At 51.0% G+C, this 19,581-nt stretch overlaps 7 protein-coding genes across 8 annotated transcripts; 4 read left to right on the top strand and 3 right to left on the bottom strand.

The window, feature by feature from the left end:
- Positions 1-103: 103 nt before the first annotated feature.
- Positions 104-1,572, top strand: AAFC00_000964 (uncharacterized protein; the record flags this gene model as incomplete). The annotated part of the gene is made up of 4 exons (XM_069340088.1): positions 104-197; positions 244-1,004; positions 1,060-1,185; positions 1,246-1,572. The coding sequence occupies 4 exons, from the start codon at positions 104-106 to the stop codon at positions 1,570-1,572; spliced, it is 1,308 nt and encodes a 435-aa protein (XP_069203555.1).
- Positions 1,573-2,260: 688 nt separating this feature from the next.
- Positions 2,261-3,334, top strand: AAFC00_000963 (uncharacterized protein; the record flags this gene model as incomplete). The annotated part of the gene is made up of 4 exons (XM_069340087.1): positions 2,261-2,479; positions 2,695-2,818; positions 2,954-3,257; positions 3,316-3,334. The coding sequence occupies 4 exons, from the start codon at positions 2,261-2,263 to the stop codon at positions 3,332-3,334; spliced, it is 666 nt and encodes a 221-aa protein (XP_069203554.1).
- Positions 3,335-3,549: 215 nt separating this feature from the next.
- AAFC00_000962 (uncharacterized protein) lies at positions 3,550-4,650 on the bottom strand (the record flags this gene model as incomplete). The annotated part of the gene is made up of 3 exons (XM_069340086.1): positions 3,550-3,902; positions 3,950-4,299; positions 4,355-4,650. 3 exons carry the CDS (start codon positions 4,648-4,650, stop codon positions 3,550-3,552), a joined length of 999 nt encoding a protein of 332 aa, XP_069203553.1.
- Positions 4,651-5,621: 971 nt separating this feature from the next.
- On the top strand, positions 5,622-6,605 carry AAFC00_000961 (uncharacterized protein; the record flags this gene model as incomplete). Its single annotated transcript, XM_069340085.1, has 2 exons — positions 5,622-6,060; positions 6,127-6,605. The coding sequence occupies 2 exons, from the start codon at positions 5,622-5,624 to the stop codon at positions 6,603-6,605; spliced, it is 918 nt and encodes a 305-aa protein (XP_069203552.1).
- A 1,435-nt stretch (positions 6,606-8,040) lies between these two features.
- On the top strand, positions 8,041-10,132 carry AAFC00_000960 (uncharacterized protein; the record flags this gene model as incomplete). 2 transcript variants are annotated; one of them, XM_069340084.1, is made up of 5 exons in its annotated part: positions 8,041-8,089; positions 8,152-8,366; positions 8,422-8,897; positions 8,955-9,412; positions 9,477-10,132. In XM_069340084.1, 5 exons carry the CDS (start codon positions 8,041-8,043, stop codon positions 10,130-10,132), a joined length of 1,854 nt encoding a protein of 617 aa, XP_069203551.1. The 2 variants fall into 2 exon arrangements, with proteins under 2 accessions (XP_069203551.1, XP_069203550.1); XM_069340083.1 differs by having other exon boundaries at positions 8,146-8,366.
- An 859-nt stretch (positions 10,133-10,991) lies between these two features.
- Positions 10,992-12,547, bottom strand: AAFC00_000959 (uncharacterized protein; the record flags this gene model as incomplete). Its single annotated transcript, XM_069340081.1, has 5 exons — positions 10,992-11,261; positions 11,360-11,647; positions 11,742-11,837; positions 12,028-12,159; positions 12,455-12,547. The coding sequence occupies 5 exons, from the start codon at positions 12,545-12,547 to the stop codon at positions 10,992-10,994; spliced, it is 879 nt and encodes a 292-aa protein (XP_069203549.1).
- A 686-nt stretch (positions 12,548-13,233) lies between these two features.
- Positions 13,234-16,642, bottom strand: AAFC00_000958 (uncharacterized protein; the record flags this gene model as incomplete). The annotated part of the gene is made up of 3 exons (XM_069340080.1): positions 13,234-13,322; positions 13,384-15,899; positions 15,954-16,642. The coding sequence occupies 3 exons, from the start codon at positions 16,640-16,642 to the stop codon at positions 13,234-13,236; spliced, it is 3,294 nt and encodes a 1,097-aa protein (XP_069203548.1).
- Between the last annotated feature and the right edge of the window lie 2,939 nt (positions 16,643-19,581).

Raw genomic sequence — 19,581 nt, 5'->3', positions numbered from 1 at the left:
CTTTGCAACCCTTCTACTGCTATTCATCCAATTGACTACCTCATACACATCAATCCTTTCGAAAAACTTCCAAAGAGACCTATATTTACCCTCATCCGCCATCATGGTCAGCCAGAAGTTGACTCGCGTTAAGCTCATTCACAACCCCAACTACGTTCGAAATGGCACGAAGTCATACGTGTCTCTTCTCAAGAAATGTATGAAATTGCATGCCGATTGTACAGTAGATACTAATCAAAGCAGATAACTTCGCTCCCACGCTCAATGGCCCTTACTTCTGCCAGAACGTGGTCCATCAGACGGGCAAGCCTGTCCTCATGAACAAGTTCGCCACTGCTGTTGGAGGCAAGGCACACGTCAAGCATCAAGTGTTGCTGAAGAAGGATCCATCAAGTGGGCAGACCGGACAAGTCCCAGCCGAGGATCAGCAGAATGATTCCGAGTATCTCTGCCAGGTCGGACTTGGTACTCCAGTGCAGACATTGACTCTTGACTTCGATACCGGCTCCTCTGATCTATGGGTTTGGTCGTCAAAGCTCAGCGAAAGCATCCAGTCTCGAGGCAAGAAGGCCGGACACTCGATCTTTGATCCATCAAAGAGCTCTACATGGAAGGCGAGCTCCGGCTCTACCTGGCAGATCTCCTATGGTGACTCATCATCCGCGTCTGGTACGGTCGGTTTCGACACCGTCAACATTGGTGGACTCGTCATCAAGAACCAAGGAATTGAGATTGCGGACCAGATGTCCTCTCAATTCACCTCTGGACCTGGTGATGGACTGCTCGGTCTGGCTTGGGGCAGCATCAACACCGTACAGCCTGAACCCGTCAAGACACCCGTTGAGAACATGATCAGCCAAGACGATATTCCAAAGGAATCCGAGCTGTTCACTGCTTGCCTTTCCGGCTACAAGGATAGTGGTGAGGAGAGCTTCTACACCTTCGGCTTCATCGACCAGGACCTCTTGACCGCGGCCGGACTGAGCGGAAACAGCGACATCAAGGTCAATACAATTTGGGATAGACTGAAGCGACATGTTTTACTGACAAATTGTATAGTGGGCAGATGTAGACAACTCTCAGGGCTTCTGGAGTGTGAGCTCGACTTCTGCCACAGTTGGTGGAAGCACTGTTGATCGTAGTGGCAACACCTCGATCATGGACACCGGCACCACTCTCTGCCTGGTAAGACGAACTCTGAGCCTATCACTCCTATAGTATTTCGACAATGCTAACCTCCTGCAGGTGGACGACAATTTCCTCAAACAGATCTACGACGCTATTCCTGGATCCAAGTATGATGATACTCAACAAGGCTATGTCTTCCCGTCCAGCACCAGCGCTAGCGACCTCCCAGTTGTGACGGTGGCTATTGGCAACAACCAGTTCACGATCAACAAGGAGGACCTTGCCTTCGCCGATGCAGGTAACGGTATGGTGTACGGCGGGATCCAGAGTCGTGGTAGCATGGACTTTGACATCTACGGCGATGTTGTATTGAAATCAATCTACGCCATCTTCGACCAGGGCAATACCCGCTTCGGAGCTGTCCAGCGCGCTTCATCCACCTAGAAAGGAGATGTAGCCCTGAGAGGGCAGAATTCGAAGCAAATGCCACAGTTGTCGCAGACAGTTTCAGCTGCTGCCCATCAATTTGAGGGCGCAGTTGGAGGACCCTTCCTTAAACCAGGCTAGCATTGAATCACGAATGAGCAGCGCGGACGGAATGGGAATGGAAAGGATGTAACATTCATTCTGATGACCAACGAAGTGCGAGAGTATCGATTAAGGCTATAACACTCGTGCAAAAGCATCCAGACTAGATACCTAGATATGCTTCTAGCCCGGTACACGAAGTTACATGACACCTACGAGACTATCGCATCGTACCATGCTTTTGCCCCCTGCGACGACGACTGTGATTGATGTCCCGACTGAAGGCTTGACTTCTGTAAGATTGCAAGATGCTGAGGTATATAGTAGACAATTGGTATCGTTCTTGTCGAGTCTATCAAGGATCAATGTCTTGTGTCTACCTCCCGAGGTCTCCGTAAGCAAACAGTGAAAAGCGCCAAGAGTGTGCGAGCAAACACTCCGCAAAGTGGGCGAGGGGGGTAAGGACACGCGACGCCAAAGCTTCAGGGTTGATTGTTTAGATCTTGGGAGTAAGAGAGTAGCAGTATCCAATTTTATATTAGTTTTGTGTTCTTGTCGCCGTCAACATCGTCGACACCACCACATCACCGCTTACCCGCGCGCAATGGAGTCGAGATCATCGACATATAACCTCATGCGTCTGCTCCTCCTCGCGCTGCTGCCGCTCTCGTGGGCGCTCAAGTTCGACATCCAAGCCTACCCGGGCAACAAAGCTGCGGGAAAGGAGCGATGTATCCGCAACTTTGTGGCCAAGGACCAGCTCGTTGTGGTCACTGCTACTGTCAGTGGAAACAGAGGCGATGGGCAGATGCTCAATCTTCACGTATGTACATTCTGCTCTTTGTCGTCTTGCTTGCTTCGTCGATTGGCTTGGTTGTTTTGTCGATGTTCCATGCGATACGCTGGCTTTAAGTGGGCGAAAAGATGCGATCGGTTCCACTGCGCAGTTCCATTAGACCCCTATCGCTCCTTCATCGATATTTGCGATTTCCAAACCCAGGGACAGTAATAGTGGCTAATGCCTGCGCCTCATTACAGATCAAAGATGCCGTCGGCAACGACTATGGCCGGCCTAGAGATGTGGCCGGGGAGAACAGATATGCATTCACCTCGCACGCCGACGCTGCCTTCGACGTCTGCTTCGAGAACATACTTACTTCTAGTATGTCCTGTCCTTGCTCTCATCGAGGCTACTCTCTTCCCGCTGTCTTTGTTGCGACAAAACAATAAATCTGGAGATTGAGAATAAGAACAAAAACAATTGGGCAGTCGCTGACTTCTTCCTCCTTTTCTGTAGCCCAAGCCGTCATGAACCCCACTCGCCACGTCGAGCTCGACATTGACATCGGAGCCGACGCAAAGGATTGGTCTGCCATCCAGGCCGGCGAGAAGCTGAAGCCCGTCGAGGCCGAGTTGCGCAGGGTCGAGGAGCTGGTTGGAGAGGTCGTGTCGGAGATGGACTACCTTCGGGCCAGAGAGCAGAAGCTCAGAGACACCAACGAGAGCACCAACGAGCGTGTCAAGTGGTTTGCTTTAGGAACAATGGGAATGCTCGCTGGTCTCGGCGCATGGCAAATCGTCTACCTCCGCGCTTACTTCAGGTACGTATACCAGGTGGTCATCAGACTTTCAGATATGATTTCTAACAGTCCGTTGCAGATCAAAGCACTTGATTTGAGACGTACGTCTTTTTGTGTGCGCACGTAGGGCTATAGCAGGTGTAGACTCTCAACAGCTGATAAAATGTATCTATCGACTCCACGTCAAGAGGATGATGGCTTAACGACTCTCCTCCCTTTCTCCTATGCTCAATCTTCACGTTTCCACCCGAGAGCTGCAGCTCAGGGGTTGACACCATCCTACTGACTTGGCACTGGGCTACTCAAGGCCTTATTATTCGTAGGGCTCCGAAGACATTGGCAGACAGAGTTTGCCGTCCGAGTGCTCGTGCCATTTGCAGTTATCGCCTCTGCGAGGATCATTGATGTCGTTCCTGCTTAGCTTGACCAACGCTTCGGCAAAATCCACGGCAAGGTCTGGACTCTTGCTTATGACTCCTTTGATCGATGGGCTGAGGTAGACGCCGGGAGCCAATGGGCTCTCGTAAAGCACGCGGAAGGCGGCTGTCTGGGTGAGGAAGTTTCGCATAGCGTTCGGCAGCTGGGTCATCGTGTAGATGTACTCGAGTCTGAATGCAGGGGCAGTCATACTCTCGTGGCGGTAGTAGGCACGGACCAGATCCATCACTGGCATGTATCAGACAATTGTTTTGCTTATGATTTCGATTGCTTACCGCCGTTGCACAGATCCTCGACGTCCCACGTGAACCCAAGAACATAGAGAGCGAGATAATGGTGCATCGAGTGGAAATCTGTGGGACCATGGAGCTTCCCGCCATACAGCCAACGAATGAATATAGCAGCGGCAAATTCATCGAGAGTCTCAAAGGTCAATTGCTCCTGCTTTGGTGCAACATAAGATGACAAGAGCTTCCTGAAGAGCGGCACCTTTTTGATGAGAAGGTAATTGTGTGCTTTGAATGGCTTCTTGAAAGGGCCGACAAAGAAGGTTGTCTGTGGCAGATCCTCCAGAAGAGGCGTCTTCGCCTCCTGATTGTCGGCATGAATGGAAGAGATGAGTTTCCTTTGTGAGTTTAGACTCGTCTGTTTCTGAAAGATCGTCATCACTAGCGACTTACTGAACAGCACCATCAGGGATGACTGGGCTAGACAGACCAGAGCGCAGGTCACTCGAGCTTGCTGCTTGACGGGCAGGAAGTGTGATCTTGTTCGGTCTGCCCTCCTCGGTCACGTCTGCCACTCCGCTGTTATTGACCGACTGCGAAGAGTCGGCTCGCATGCGGCGTTGCGCTACAAGATCTTGAGCGACTTCAACGCGCTCTACGGGGCGCTGCATGCTGTTGGCTGAGTTGGAGCGAGAGTTAATAGGACGACCCGTGCCTGTGGGAACTGAGAGGCTCTGAGAGTCTGACATCTTGACTATTGTATGATAGTCTGACGGCTTGATAGTGCAGATAGGTGAGATGGAAGAAATAAGAGGACTTGCACAGGACCGAGGTGAAGAATGAGGTGAACGGGCAGTGATGAGACAGACTTACTTTCGACCTTGAGAGGTAAGGTAGGGAAGAAACTGCCAGACAAACAGAGGCTGTCTCACAATCTTGGAAGGTACGACTTGTCTGGTCGGGTTTCATACAAGATCCTAAGCGAGTTGCAACTGGACCACACTAGGTACCTGCCTCATCTAACAAAGCACTCTGCCTTAACTCCCTCACCTGATCTCCAGTGTTGAACAAGCTAAGCAACAGCATAGCCTTTCCATCGGGTAGTACAGGTCTGGCTAGTTCTAGTGTGACCAACTGCTGAAGCCATTTGAAAGCGTGCACATTTGCTGGTATGGACAAGTCGTGTCGCGGTCTAGGTCACCCTGGCCAATATTCCCCCTGAATGATCTTCCAGCCAGAATATAATCATGAACCCTTTTGACCATTGGCTTCTTGGTTGTACGCAAGCTTCTTACTGATCTAATTGCTATGATTGAGCAGTAACTCGTATGCTGATTGGATCCTTCCACACTAAAGACTCAGTGGTTCGCTGTTGGTTGTCGTATACACAAGCATCTAGCGCAGCCACAGAATTGATGAGTGAGAACCATCGACATTGCTAAAGTGGTCCACCCCTCATACTTGAAAATGCATCGAGAGACATAACTACCGCACAATAGATCTCACAATACCGAGAATTATGCTTATCAGTAGAAACAACATTGACTCGATGAATCTGGAATTGTGACGAGGTGCAGTAATGGACCAATGCACGTGACCAATGACGTCGACGATATTTCACGTTTGTCACCTTGGAGCGAGCTCCAATGGAGGGAAGATGTATTATCGTCCACTCAGATCCTGACCTTTGACATTGCCAACTACCCATACTGATCACACAATGTCTGCCGCTAGATTCATCATCAGGTCTGCTCGTGCAGCACCAAGAGTTGTACGACCGTTCAGCTCCTCGGCAAGTCGCTTCGTCGACGCAAAAGACCGTCAACATGAGAATGTCGATATCCATCGCAAGAAGCAGACGGAGAAGCCATTGAACCCTCATATGACCAACACAAACTCGACCATCGCCAATGAGATGCCCAGTGTCGGCAAGGATGCTGTTCCACCCGAGATGATCACCAGCGTTGACCCAGAGTTCACCCCCAAAGATTCGGTGCCAGAGAACACGGAGCGTATGACAGGCGGTACGCAGAAGGGCGCACCCGAGTCTGGTGTGAACTCGGATCTCAAAGTAGGTGAAATCGAGGGTGGTTCTTTCCGTGTTGAGCCTATCAGGAGGACGGGTGAAGATCTCAATACCATGCGAGCCAGGCTATTATGTTCGTTGACAATCTCGATGGTGGCGTCTTTGTAGTCTTCCTGCTGACAAAGTTTTCCTTCTATAGACCAAAGCAGGAAACGGGGGACGCTAGAGAGCGACCTCCTCCTGTCCACTTTCGCCGATGAGAATCTGGGCCTCATGACCATGAAGCAATTACAGCAGTACGACATCTTCCTCGACGAGAACGACTGGGACATTTATTACTGGGTCACTCAAGAGCCAACACCAACTTCGCAAGAGTATGCGGAAGGAGCCGGTCCTGATCTGGCCACTATTACGGCGCAAGGCAAAGCTCCGAATAATGTTGACATGCGTGCAAGAGAGCCTGGACAAGGCGAGTGGGCCCAGACCATTGGAACCTTCAAGCCCGCCTATCGTCCCGTACCCCAGAGATGGAAGAACTCGGAGATCCTTTCTCTTCTGAGGAAGCATGTCAAGGATCGTAGTGCTGGAGGCATTCAAGAACAGAGCCCTGAGGGAGTGGACGGGACCAGCGGCGGTGGTCTTGGATTCATGCCTAAGCTCAAGAACTTTGACCGGTAAAGGTAACGGGCCTGTTCATCTGATGTGTTTAGTATCACGATATCTTATTGGTTTTGCCCTTTGTCATGTTCGTCGTTGGACTCTGCTCTGTGGACTTGTGACAAGACTCGGTCAGAAGATATACATGCCGAAGTCGGTCACATGAAAAGACGTAAGAAGTTTGATTTCGCTACGGTGGATGCACTGCAAGAGGCTAAAGGAGATGTAGCACGTCCGAGAGATCTTTGTAGAGTCAGGTCGCCTGCCGTGCTGGACTTGTATTTGTGGTTGTTGTCATGCTGTTGCTGTGAGTATGCGAGTTGTGCTATACATCATCCTCATTCGATGCAGTTTTACGTACACCGTCATTATTCTTATAGGTCGGCCGGCCTGTAAGGCAATATAGAAAGAACATATGCACTGCACAGTGGAGGACTACTCTGAAGCTTCCGTGTCTTCTAGCTTAGTGGGCTAACATAAGGTAATGTCTATAACCGGAAGACTTCCGCTACGGACGGGTGATCTTCATATTTTGATCCACATGACCATGTCGTTATACATGCATGCTAAAGAAAGCAATGTATTCCCATCCTCGTACTGACCATGTATGCTGCGGTACGCACAGAGAGGACAGAGACATGATAAGTGTCCACGGAAGAGGGAAACAGGGTAGGGTAACTACAGAGACACGGACGGACACACGGTCAAGGCTTGGAAGAACAGACGGAGATTCGCCTGGACCGTGTCTTGAGTCTATAATAAAACGGAACAAGCGTGCGCAGGTGGGCGAGGCGAGATGATGGAACACTGGAAGTAAAGATGCACGTGGTGTGACCTTTGGTCAAACCGTGCGTCAGGCGGAGCGGCGTGTCTAATTGACGTACCAGTATCTGAACCCCGATATCACTCTATTCCCTCAAGCACTTGGAGTAAGTCAAGTGTAATCCCTGTAGCCCTTGTAATCCTGTAACCCTGCGACCCTCGGACGAGTGCCCCTTTGACCAAAATAACAATAAAGACAAGGGAGTATCTCCGCTCTCCACGTTCCATTGCTTTAATCTTCCAACGGCTATGACGCTCGACTGTTGACAATCAATCACAACTCAACTGAGGTGCAGTAGTCTCTGTCTATACGTGTTTATGATAGCTTAGCCCACACTACTGTACATTTACCCTACGAATCGCCTTTGATCTGATCTGCCCCCCCCCCCCCAGACGATCGACAGCGCTGCCAATCTTTCGCCTTATTGTGGACCCGATCCAGGCCGAACAAGGAGCACCGGAGCTTCCAAGCGTGTATACGACAAAGGGGAAAAGAACAGAGTGATATTGTCATCGCGACCTTTCACTCGCCCACGGACAAACAACAGCACAAGCAGCGCAAGCAGCACGACACTCCTTTGCAAGCACAAAAACCACAGCTTGTTGTGTAATGCTCGTGCGAGTGACAAAGTGAATGGAGAGCATAGTATCAGAGGAGACTCCTCTGGCTGCCTTCCTCGAAGGTACGCCTCCCAAATGTCCTACGCCGCCGCGCCTCCTCCCATTCCAATGCTTATAGTATCAGGCGAGGGAACGGCGGATGATTCCTTCGATTACATGACAGGTCACGACCGCTCGCCGTCGACGCCATCGTCGTCGTTGTCAGGTCCCGACTCGCCATCTTTCGCCCCGCGCCACGTGTCGGAGCCTCGCATTCGCAAGTTCAAGAGGTTGAGACAGTCGCTGCAGCTACGACTGCCGGAACAGGGAACCCTGTCCAAGGCGCATGCAGCGTGGTCGGTATGCTTAGTCCTGAAGGACTATTGCGAAGCATGCACTGACACGCAGACAACAGAAAGCCGTCAACTCTCGCATCGGCAGAGCGGAGAATGAACAGTTCCTCGAGCATTTTCGATACACCATCGTCGCCTCGCAGCTGCTTGACGAATACCCAGACCTCGGATCACTACTCACGACAGACTTCCCGCCACAACAGTCGAATTCAATACCGCTCGAGTCTGACCTGAATTCGCTCAACCTCACCGGTGTGCTCATCACCATCGGTGCCGCACTGGCCATCGTGCTCTTGATCAAATACACCCACAGCGCTCGCGCAAACAGGACGAGGATCTTGTCGACGTCAGCATGTCTCTGTGTTGCCGCCCTCGTGCTCTACGCCTATATTCGTCGACAGTCACTCAAGAGTCTAAGGTGCCAGGCTGTCACGTCCATCTCTGATCTCACAACCAACGTCAGAGGTCTGGAGATGACATCGTCTGCTGCGCTATCCCTTATCCAGGAGGTAGAGCTTGTGTCTAAAGGCTATAGATTGTGCGTAGCAGGCACACCACCTAAACCGAAAATATTGTGAGCTGACTTGTGCGCCAGGAGTACTCCCCTCCCGCCAATCTCCCGCTTCGAAGACGCCAAAGGCGACCGGAAATGCGCCAGGCTGCGCAGATGCCTTGCCAACGCCTACGCCGCCGTACTCCCTGCTTTCAGGGATGCTCACACTTCACTCGCCACTTTGCTGAATGAAGAAGACCTCGATAGATTGCTCGACGTCTACGACATTCCACACCATGCAATTCAGGAGGCAACCAATCCAGAATTGGGCGACGCGCAAGAAGTGACTGATGGCGAATCATTAAAGAGCCTGCGCATCGTCGGATACCAATACACCACTCTGAGACGGACGGTGCTGTGCTCGTTGATGTCGCTGGGTGCTGATGGTGGAAAGCCGGACTTTGCGAGATGGTGGGCGGCCATTGACATTATGAGATCGCTCGCTACCGTGTCTGCGAAATGGGCTCAGAAGCTGAATGACTTGTTGCGCGAGACAGAACGTAAGATGCATCTTCTGCCATGGCTCTAGCCTGCGACTTGTCTTTGCTAACCACAAGCCTGCAGAATTCACCATGCCGGCTACCCCCAAGCTCAGTCCCCGACCTACAAACGACCGCCTACGCGCTCAGGTTCGCAACATTACCAACGTGTCCTCGGGTATCCGCTCACTACAGGCCAAGATGGCCTTGCTGCGTGAGGAGTCTAACAAAGCCATCCAAGGTTCCGAGGACCTCACTGATCTCGGGCCCAATCTCATGTCACAATACGAGTCCATCGGTGCTGATCTCAAAATGCTGATGCAGGCCTGGGAGACCGGCAAAGCATCTCTGGCCAACAACATCGACAAGCAAGAGAGACGCATCTCACTTGCCTCGGGAGGCCTCCGATCTCCAGCCTCTAGCCTTGGCGGCCTCACTGCTGTCGAGGAAGGTGGACCGGAGGAAGCTTTGCGAGCCTTAATGGGCGAGACCAAGTCAAACCGATCGAGCTTGTCAGCTTCTGACGAAGAAGTCTTCGAGGGCATTTCGTTACCTCGCCAGAGACCTCACAGCACCTTGACGCGAGAAGAGCGCATCTCTAAGATGCAAGAAGAACGTCTGAAACAAGTAGAGATCAGATCCAAGCGCGACAGCAGCACCAATATGATTCGAGAACTGCAGTCGGTCATGGTTCTCCGCAACCCCAAAAGGAACAATGCTGGACGTATCACCTCTGTCTAGACCCCAGGGTTCCTGTATTGGCGGTGCACTTGTCACCGAGGCCTGGCTTAGTGGTCCTCACAACCCTATCTTCACAACACATTTCTGCAGCAAGCGACATGTTCGCAGCGGATCTTTTCATTAAGCGTCTTTCCGCTTTTCACACGGAAAACGCCACACACTACAACTCCACAGCGGACTTGCATCACGCAACTTCAAGATACCCAGCAAGTCAACTATGATTTTCATTTACCGCTGCTTCTTTCTACATCCTATGTCACACTCTGATTGACACTACCGTTTTCTATACATATTGCATCTACAACATATTAGTGAGGGACAGACAAAGAAACAAAGGGACGGCTCCCTGTGCTTCTGTCAGGTCAAAACCTCGGCTTCTGGTGGCGGGAATATAAAAATAACACGCACTCAGCATGAATCTTTCTGTTTTTTCCTTTATTGTCGCTAGCATCATTGTTTTTTATTCATCGGGATCCTGCGGGCGGGGAAAGACATAGCGCGCTAGGATACAGGAGCGTTGTTTTCCATTTTGTGTCGTTGTTGCATGAGCCAGAGCAAAGCATACGTATATACTGCTATTGTCGAGTCATTTCTCTCATTCTTTTCTGTTCGTCCAGCTAGCGCTATGACCATTTGCATTGGACCTTTGTGTATACTCGACGACACAAGTCAACGAGGATGTCCGAGAACGTGATCAGCGAGTCCATCGTCAAAAGTCGTCGTATGTCTCCCCTGTCATCGACCCTCGCCTCGCGTTGAGTCCTACCAGAGATCCACCAAAAGAGCCACATTCTCTTCTTTCCAGCATTGATCTGTCCCCCAGAAGTAGCAGGAGAAAAAGAGAACGCAAAGGCGAAACTCACGACCAAACCTCGTCGAGTATATCCGCCTCTTCAAACCCCTGCATCCGCGTCTGGATCTTCATGCTCTCCAGTACCCTCCCCTTGACATCCTTGGCAGCAATATCAAACCCGACGAACAAGCCATGCGTAGCCTCAAACTCAAACGGCCTGACCGCAGCCCAGATCCTCGATATCGTGTGCGGAGGTAACGGGATCATGTTCGGGATGCTCCACATGAAGGCGTACGAGTTCATGCCTTCGTGCGGCTTAGGGGGCGTCAAGGCAGCCTTTTTTTTTGTTGTCTCTATTAGCTTTCGTCGTGGATTGGGTATATATAGCCCCCCCTCGTCTCAGAGCGCGATAGAGGAAGGGGAAAAAGACTCACGGGAACATTTATGAACGTATCGGCGATAAACAAATGCTTCTCCCAGTGCAGAACCATACTGCCTGGGAAATGGCCCCCGCATTGGATCGCGGTGACGCCTGGGAGGATCTCGTGCGTCGCGTCGGAGATGTATCTTCTGGTGTTCTTGGAGTCTTTGCGGCTCAGCCATTCGCGGTCCGCGGAGTGGATGTACACGGGACAGGAGAAGACGGATGACCACGTTAGGTGCGTTGTGTAGAAGTGTGGGTGCGAGATGACGATTGCGCAGAGGCCGCCTTTTGAGTTGATCTGCGGATGAGTAAGTTTGTTAGTAATTGGTTTAGAGGAGAGGAGAGGAAGGAGAGGAAGGATAGGAGGAGGGGAGAACATAGGAAGAACTCACAAACTCGACGAGTTCGTCGCTGAGATATGCAATGCAGTCCCATAACACATTGCCGTGTTGTGTTTCGATCAATAGTGCCCGCTGACCAATGCCCAGCTGTTGAAGTACATGTCAGCATGCCTGTTCAATTCATACACTGGCTTTATCTTCCGGAAGTAGTGGCTGTCTCCCCTTTGGCGTATATGTTCATACCGCCAGTTGAAGACAGACAGAACCACCACCACCCGGGAGACAGATGGAACCAAAGAAGTAGGCGAAGAAGGAAGGAGAAAAGAAAGAAACTCACCTTCGGCTCAGCAGTAATAGAAGTAATCCGCTCCTCCCCCTCCATTGCCACCCATTTGTTCTCATGCTTGCCTCTTTCAGCCCCTAGACTTGTCCATTTCTGGCCCGTCGGAGGCACGTATTGTCTTGGGTCCTGCGCGAGAGGTTAGGTTTGGCAGAAGAAGGTGGTGCTGGGGTGGTCTGTGGGGAGTGGAAATGGAGTTCTTCTGTTTCTATTCCCCTTTCCATCTTTTCAAGGAACAAGAGGGTGCCATGGTGGGGGATGTGTAAACAAGATCGCGGGACAAATGTTGATGTGTTCCTCTTGCTCGGCTCTCATTCTTTCTTTCTTTCTTTTCTTGTACACGGACAGACAGCAAAGGGGGGAAAAGCAACGCCAAAGGACAAGAAAAGGAAATTCGTTAGAACAAAAGAAATAAAGTACATACATCGCAAATGTGACAATTATTCAGAGGCTCATCGGCCGGCACATCGTATTGCGTGCCACACACCGGGCAGAGCAGCAAGTCTTCGCCGTCCATGTATACCATGACTGTCCTACTCCAGATTCCTGTGTACGAGATGTAGATGTCGTTCTAAGTGGGAAGAGCAGCGTCAATGTTTGGAAGCTCGAGAATTGTTATATACATACTTTATAAACATATGTCGTATCGGATTGATATACCCCGCGCTCCATATTGATGATACTATACAAGAGTGGGGTTGGCGACAAGGTGGGATGGCTACTATTACTACTTCATCTTGGGGAAATTCACAAGTGATGGATCAGCGTGGTCACGACTCAATAAACTAGAAAACAAAAGAGTCCGGCATCGGGGTTGGTCAACTGGAGAACAAAACAAAGTTTACATTGCCTTTACTGCTGGAGTGTTGAAGCTGAATCTTTTGTATGTAACCTTTCGCTACCAAGTCATAGATAACGAGTGACTTTCCTCGACGCGCATGCAAAATTGAAAACACTCTGGGCAACAGCTTGGAAAATCAAAGGTGGTATCTGTATTAGTAACTGATGCTTTAAAATATGCAACCATCGAGAAAGGTACGAATGTGGTGAAAATTGTAAGTGCATTAGGATACAGTATTTGTGAGAAGCAAGAACGGGTATAGACCATTTGAGAATGCACGAAACCACAAAAATCAAGAGAAACAATGACAAAAAGAAAAAAAGGGGGGTATCTATGACAGGTGTAAAGCTTCAAGGTACACGCTAATAGCGAGCGGTGGTGCTTGGTGGCTCAAGATTGCCGGTAAGCTCTGCAACGCGAGCCTTGATTCTAGCAACTCTCGCTTCGATGGCTGTGTTCAAAGTCAGTATCTTGTAAGGCAGGATGCAACGAATAAGATAAGATTAACTTACTCTCCTCGCCACTGGTCTCGCCGTCATCTTCGGTGGTTCCGGTCAGAATGCTCTGTGCTGGTCTACTGCTGGCTTGATCCTCGCTCATGCGAGTCACGCGTTCAGCGGCGTTCTTCTTGATCTGTGCCCAACGATCGTTGATGGGCATGGAGTTCTCCGATCCAGCGTCATAGTAATGAGACACCTCCATGGGTCGAGGGTACTCAAGAGGGGTCTCAGGAAAGGCGCCCGGAGCGTCAAGGTGATCAATGTCTACAGGAGAGTGCATCGAATCTGGCGCGTCAATGGAATCAATTGACTCACGGGGAGTAAAGGCAGGCGCATCCCGAATTGGGCCTTGGTCGAATTGCGAGAAGGCTCTCTCAGCCTCGGTGCTATCATGCTTCTCATCCCAGTGATGTCTGTCGCCTACGGGGGAATCAAGAAGATCCTCTGCCTTGAGCGTGGGTGCGTCGGTTGAGCGATCATCAATCGAGGGCTCTGCAGGACTGACAGGGGCAGCGACAGTAGGGCTGTGTGGAGCTCCGGTCGGTGTTTTCCTTCGCAGCAATGACATTTTCCGGCCGAGACTTGCGTCAGATGGCGGGTTCAGACCGGTAGCAATGACTGGAGTTTTGTCCTTTTTCATCCCAAACATCTTCCTAAAGCCTCCCTGGTTGGGCTTCCTCAAGCCCTCGGGGCTGGAAGGTTTGTCGGAACTCCAAGCCTGTTTAGCTGCCTTTTCTGCAGGTTTCATGTTCTTATTTCTGAAAGCTGGATGGTCATGGATGTTGTTCAGGCGTGGTGCCGTGGGCACAGGCTTCCTCTCAATCTTGGACGTGGGTGCGGCAGGTGCTGGTGCTACAATTGGTGCTGGCGCTGGCTCTGGCGCTGGCTCTGGGGCTGGGGTGAGTTCGGGCTCCGGCTCTGGCTGAGTCGGCTCAAGCTGTGGTGCTGGTACTGGTGCAATGGGGACTACTGGAGGCGCCTCTACCGGTTCCTTCGCCGGCTTGATCTTCTTCTCGGGTTTCGTGACCGGTTCGACTGTCTTTGCACTTTCGTACAGCTTCGGGATCTCGCTCTTCGCAGGCTTTGCTGTCGACTTTTGTTCTTGATGTTCCTGCTTGGGAACAGAGGCAAGCTCCCGATCTGACACTTCTACTGGTAGAGGCGTCGGAGCTTCAGAGCGTGGAGAGGCCACGGACTCGGCGACTTGCGACAGAGCTTCTTCCGAACCACTGCCCTTACCAGCAAAGCCATCACCGAGATATTGCTTGCGAATGACATCCCGATCAAAGTCTCGGGCCCATTTCATGGCTGGGCCTGCTTCGCTAGTCAGACCGAGAGTCATGATACTGTTGGTCTTTGTGGAATACGCATCGTCGTGTCGGCCCCGGCGCTGTGTCTGAGAGTCCTGATCCGAGTCCTTAGAATGCTGAGCCAACGCAGCAGCGGCATTTTTAATTCTTGCCTGCTGATCAGAAGACATACTCGCCTTGGCGGGAGAGAAGGCGCGTTCAGTAGCCGCTGGTGGCTCGGGAGCCTTTTGTGGCACACCAGACTTCCTACGATTGGCCTTGGTTCGTCGTGAGAAGCCGAAGCGCGACTTCTTCTCAACAAGATACGCACCCTCCTCTGGCACCGTCACAGCTCCCTTGACCTGTTCTTCCATGACCAGCCATCTTCCACCGAGAATGCCTGTTTCTATCAGAGCACAGCGTCCAAAGACAGACTTGCGTGCCGCAGGCTCTTCGGTCGCTAGACTGGTGATCCAGACCCACCAGAAAGTATCATCGAGGTCAAAGGTGGTCACACTAGCGAGTTCACCAGGCTCCAGGTTCTCGTCGCCCAGTCCTTCTGTTGATTTGCGAGTGTTGCCTGTCAGTGGTGGAAGTATCTTCTCTGGCGGCAAAAGCAATGACGCTGCGCCAGGCTTTGTCGAGTCCTCATCAGCAAATCCGGTGTTCAAGAAATCTGCCCAGGAAGGTGTCGTCGGGCGACCTTTGTTATTGGCTCGCGATCGAGGCGCTGTTCTCAAACCCTCCCGACTCGGGGCCGGTTTCTCATCTTGCACAGTATCGCTGAAGTCAGAAAAGCCGAAGTCTTGGAAGCGCGACCACGATTCGTCGGGTTTGCTTGTCAGCCCCTCGAGTGTCAGATTCATACCGCTACGAGAGCGCGCAGCGGTCGACTGATTCGCCAGGGCTATACAAGCGAGAACTCGCTTACATTCCTCTGTCAGCGCTTGGACCGGGTCATCGTAGTCGGAAAAGACTTGTAGTTCCTCATCTTTGTAGTCGAAGTGCTTTGCCCGTCTCAGAAGCGCGAAAGGACCTGGTGAGACTTTTTCGACGAGCATGACCACCTTATGCGTTCTCCTTTGCAAAAGCGAAGGAGTTTCAGGCGGATAGTCGGTCTGGGCAAGTAGCGATTGGAGCGAACGCGGGAGAGCATTGATGCCCGTGAATCCATCCAGTGACTCGGGCTCCAATGATCGCAGGTAGGCAAAGAATAGGTGACTCGACGCATCAGCAGCCCTAGGAAGCGGTCAGTACACATGGTAAAATCTCAGAGGGACGATTAATTCTGACGTTGCCCAGGATTTGTATCCTCCATCGAAACCTTTGCCGTCGTCCGAGTGCTCGAAAGCCCACCAGCCGGCCATTCGCGATAGCTTTCTTCCACCGAGTCCGTTGGATTTAGCATGTGCAGCCACAGCTGCCAGAAGATCGTAAAAGTCGTAGATGATGTCTTTCCGCGCGGGTGAGTCAACGCTCAGAGGAATCAGAGTGTCGAAGGCATGTCGGGCCATTAGTGAGTCCTTCTCTCCCATGCGAAAGCCTTCATAGGTGCTCCAAGTCACGACACCCCCAGGCAACCTCGACCAGCACCATTTCAGGACACTGCAAATGACAGCGGCTTCGGTAAGAACCAATTCCTTGCGTAGACTCGCTCCGGTATAAGATGAATAACCATTGTGGTTTCCCGTGTAGAAGTTGTTGATGAACACTCGCGCTGGACTGGTGTCTGTTCCGGGACGAAAGGGCAGCAAAAGAAATGGAGAGTTCAAGGCTTCGGCTCTTGACTTCATCTCCAGCGTACAGGCATGTATGAGTTCTCGCACTTCCTCGGGATCCACTTCCTTGCTCGTCCATGTTGCAGTGAACTTGGGCTTCACCGGGACCACAGCATGGCCATTGATCGGCGATGCCTGAGGGTGCCTTTTGCTTGCCGCCCCCGATGCATCTTTATGCTTGAAGACGCGAGAGAAGAATGTCATTGCGCAGTTGCTGTCGTGGCCAAGAAGGGTACGAGAAGATCTAGCAGACGGATAGATGACACTTGCCCAAATGTGAATCTGCTCTCAACGTTGTATGGCAGATGGTACGGTAAGAGTGCGACGTTGGTATCGGAAATCACAAGACATGAATGAATGTCACCGTTTGGTGAATGACGACAATGTATATGCAGCTGGAGGCTCAGTGAGTAATAGGTACACGACAACGATGACGACAAGGTCAATGTGAATGATGGGAGAAAAGTCGTGAAGGAAGATGAAGAATCGCGTGCGCTGTCTCGCAGATATGTTGCCCTAGCTTTTCTGATACTAATCGAGGCCAACGAAGTGATGAAAGGGAGAGATACCGTACCTTACTGTACTTCTGGTAAATAAATGATGTAGATCGTCGGCAGGATCCCCGGCGTTAGTGGCTAGAGTCCGACCTATCTTTCGGTTCCGCAGCTCTTTTTTCGTCGAGGAAATCTCACAAGGCTACGAGCAACAGCAAAGCGGCTGATGAGCGATTGCACAGAAAGGGAGGGTGTCAAGCCACGGGTCTACTCTTTCCATCACGAAGAAAGATGATACGAGCAGAAGTGGAATTGGCGTTTATCGTCGTTGTTTCAAATGTTGCAGGGGCACGCGTGGAGATCAGGGTTCTCTCTTATTCCAGGTTTTGAGTTAAGCTCGCCGGCCTGTGCATCTGCCTTCCATTTGATAGGCTCTATGGTATTCCCCGACAATTAAGACTTGTTGTTATAAGAGCCTTCGCCAGCACATTGGCGATGATCACTTTGCCAGAAGCTGTGACCTGCGGACTGATTGGAGACAATGCCATAGCACTGCCCATCTGAGCTCTCGCAACTGGCCCATCGACCTCTGTGGAGCACATAATGATCTGTAAGAAAAGCTGCCAGTGGGCCGCGCCGGCACCCTACAAGTACAAGTACATTCGACGATAATGAAGTACAACATCTTGGGTTCCACGTTTATGTTTGATTAGAGCGGGTCCAACGGTTCTAACGGTCGTCCGCTAAATCTCTTACATGGAACCTAATGTCCGTTAGAGTGAGGCGAGTATGAAACTCGCCCGCTTCACCGCTTGGCACATGTTCGCGAATTTAAGGTGTGGCACAGAAAGAGCTATACCTATTCTAGCAAGAAACTATCATCGCTCCGTTTAGTAGTCAGTACAGCGCCAGACCCTGTCTCTGCCCAATGGATGATCCATCATACCACAGAGCTTGAGGTCCCGTCAATGCTTCATACCTATCGAACCACGAATCTGGGACATGCCATCGTAATGTACAAATGGCTTATACACGGCGGATTGAGCAGAACTTCTTGATTAGGTGCCCCACGAAGTTCGAGTAGATGTTGTCCCTGCAAGCAGTAGGATGCTGATGACATGTCTTACGTTTTCTGGTCGTTTATCTGATGAAGACCTATGAGTCCTTACGCGTAGGTCGACTCACTTGCGACGCAGCACCCTCTTGAGTGAGAGACGCAGAGGCAGTAGATCTGGTCAACAGAGGACAAGGATATAGAATCACTGGTTGAAGGGAATGGCTCACGAATGCGGCATTGTTGAATCAACCATGCCGATGTTTGTCTACTCGAGCACAGCGTATATTACTCACTATCAGGAGTCATGGAAGCTTGCAAGGACTAATGATAGTGTAACATCCAGACAGTGACTTAAGCTCATGAGATAAGTAAGAAAAGAAGATAACACGGTTTGGCATACATGGAGTATGGGAACTGATACGGCAATATGTGGTTACGTACTACTGTATGTCGCGCGCAAAAGACAAACGATTGACTCGGTGACGGCAAGTGAGCGTAGAAACATCAAGATACTGGTGACGATATGAAGAGGACTTGCACATAGCATGACGAAGAAGGCACCGTTGACACTAAATATTAATGTATAGGTCGTAGGTCACAGTAGATTGCACCTTGACCTTAAGAAATCCTAAAACTTGAAGAGCCGAGTCATGAAGACGCCCGTACTGATGACCATAGAGCGACATGTCTCGACAGGGATCATGAACATCATGATCGTGGGTCACAATACAAATGTAGCGACTTTCGACTTACTTCGAGTCACTGCGTGTGCTATGTAACGACCATTTCAGTACCCCAAGGCTTGGTCTTGTGTGTGATACGCGGTGTACCTTGCGACCGAGGAATCGCGACACGCGTCAGGGATTCCCTCCCATGCTCACGCACACGAGAACCTTCGTGCTTGCCATGCTGTATGGTCAACTGTATGCATGCATGCATCAGGTAGGTAGTCAAGGCAAAGGGAAAGCGTGAAGACAGACAAAATTACAGAATCAACGAATCGGAAGCAGTATATCAGAGCTGCAGGCGTGGTACGGTGAGCTGAGGTATTGCTGGGCCGCATATTGTCAGCTAAATGACCTGTTTCGGGGCGGGCACATGGAACCAAAATCTTTAGGCCCCGCCATTTGCCGGGATCATGTTTCCGACCACGTGCAGATGCGAGGTTGGTTCGAAAGCCACTGTGGGAAGCTGAAAGCCTCGACAGAGCACAAAGTACAGTACAAGAAACACTTCGTACCCCGAGATGGCGGTCAGATGACACGCACTTCAGTGAAAATCCACTCGACGAGAATCATCCGCCGGTGGGGTAGAATTGAAGACCCAACAACAAGAGAGTCATCCTGCGCGAACGTGAGAAATCTTTGTAGACTTCTTCCGATCGTTCACAGCGCGACGGTCGATGCGCAAAGTGATAATTAGGGATGTCGGAAGCTTAGCGGCTTGGAGAGAGTAGATGCAGCGCGGTAAGCGTGGACTTTGTAGAGTGATAGTAAGGTACGGCAGGCCCAAAACGGATTAGGACAGCAGGGTCGGCTAGCGTGGCGAAAAACAGAGACAGGTCGAAGCAAAGCTCGCATCTGATGCAGGGC

Source organism: Neodothiora populina, assembly GCF_041146345.1.
Source record: "Neodothiora populina strain CPC 39397 chromosome Unknown canker_contig_12, whole genome shotgun sequence".
NCBI lineage: Eukaryota > Fungi > Ascomycota > Dothideomycetes > Dothideales > Dothioraceae > Neodothiora > Neodothiora populina.
The sequence above is the reverse complement of the archived record's forward strand: the minus strand, read 5'-3'. Positions and strand labels throughout refer to the sequence as shown.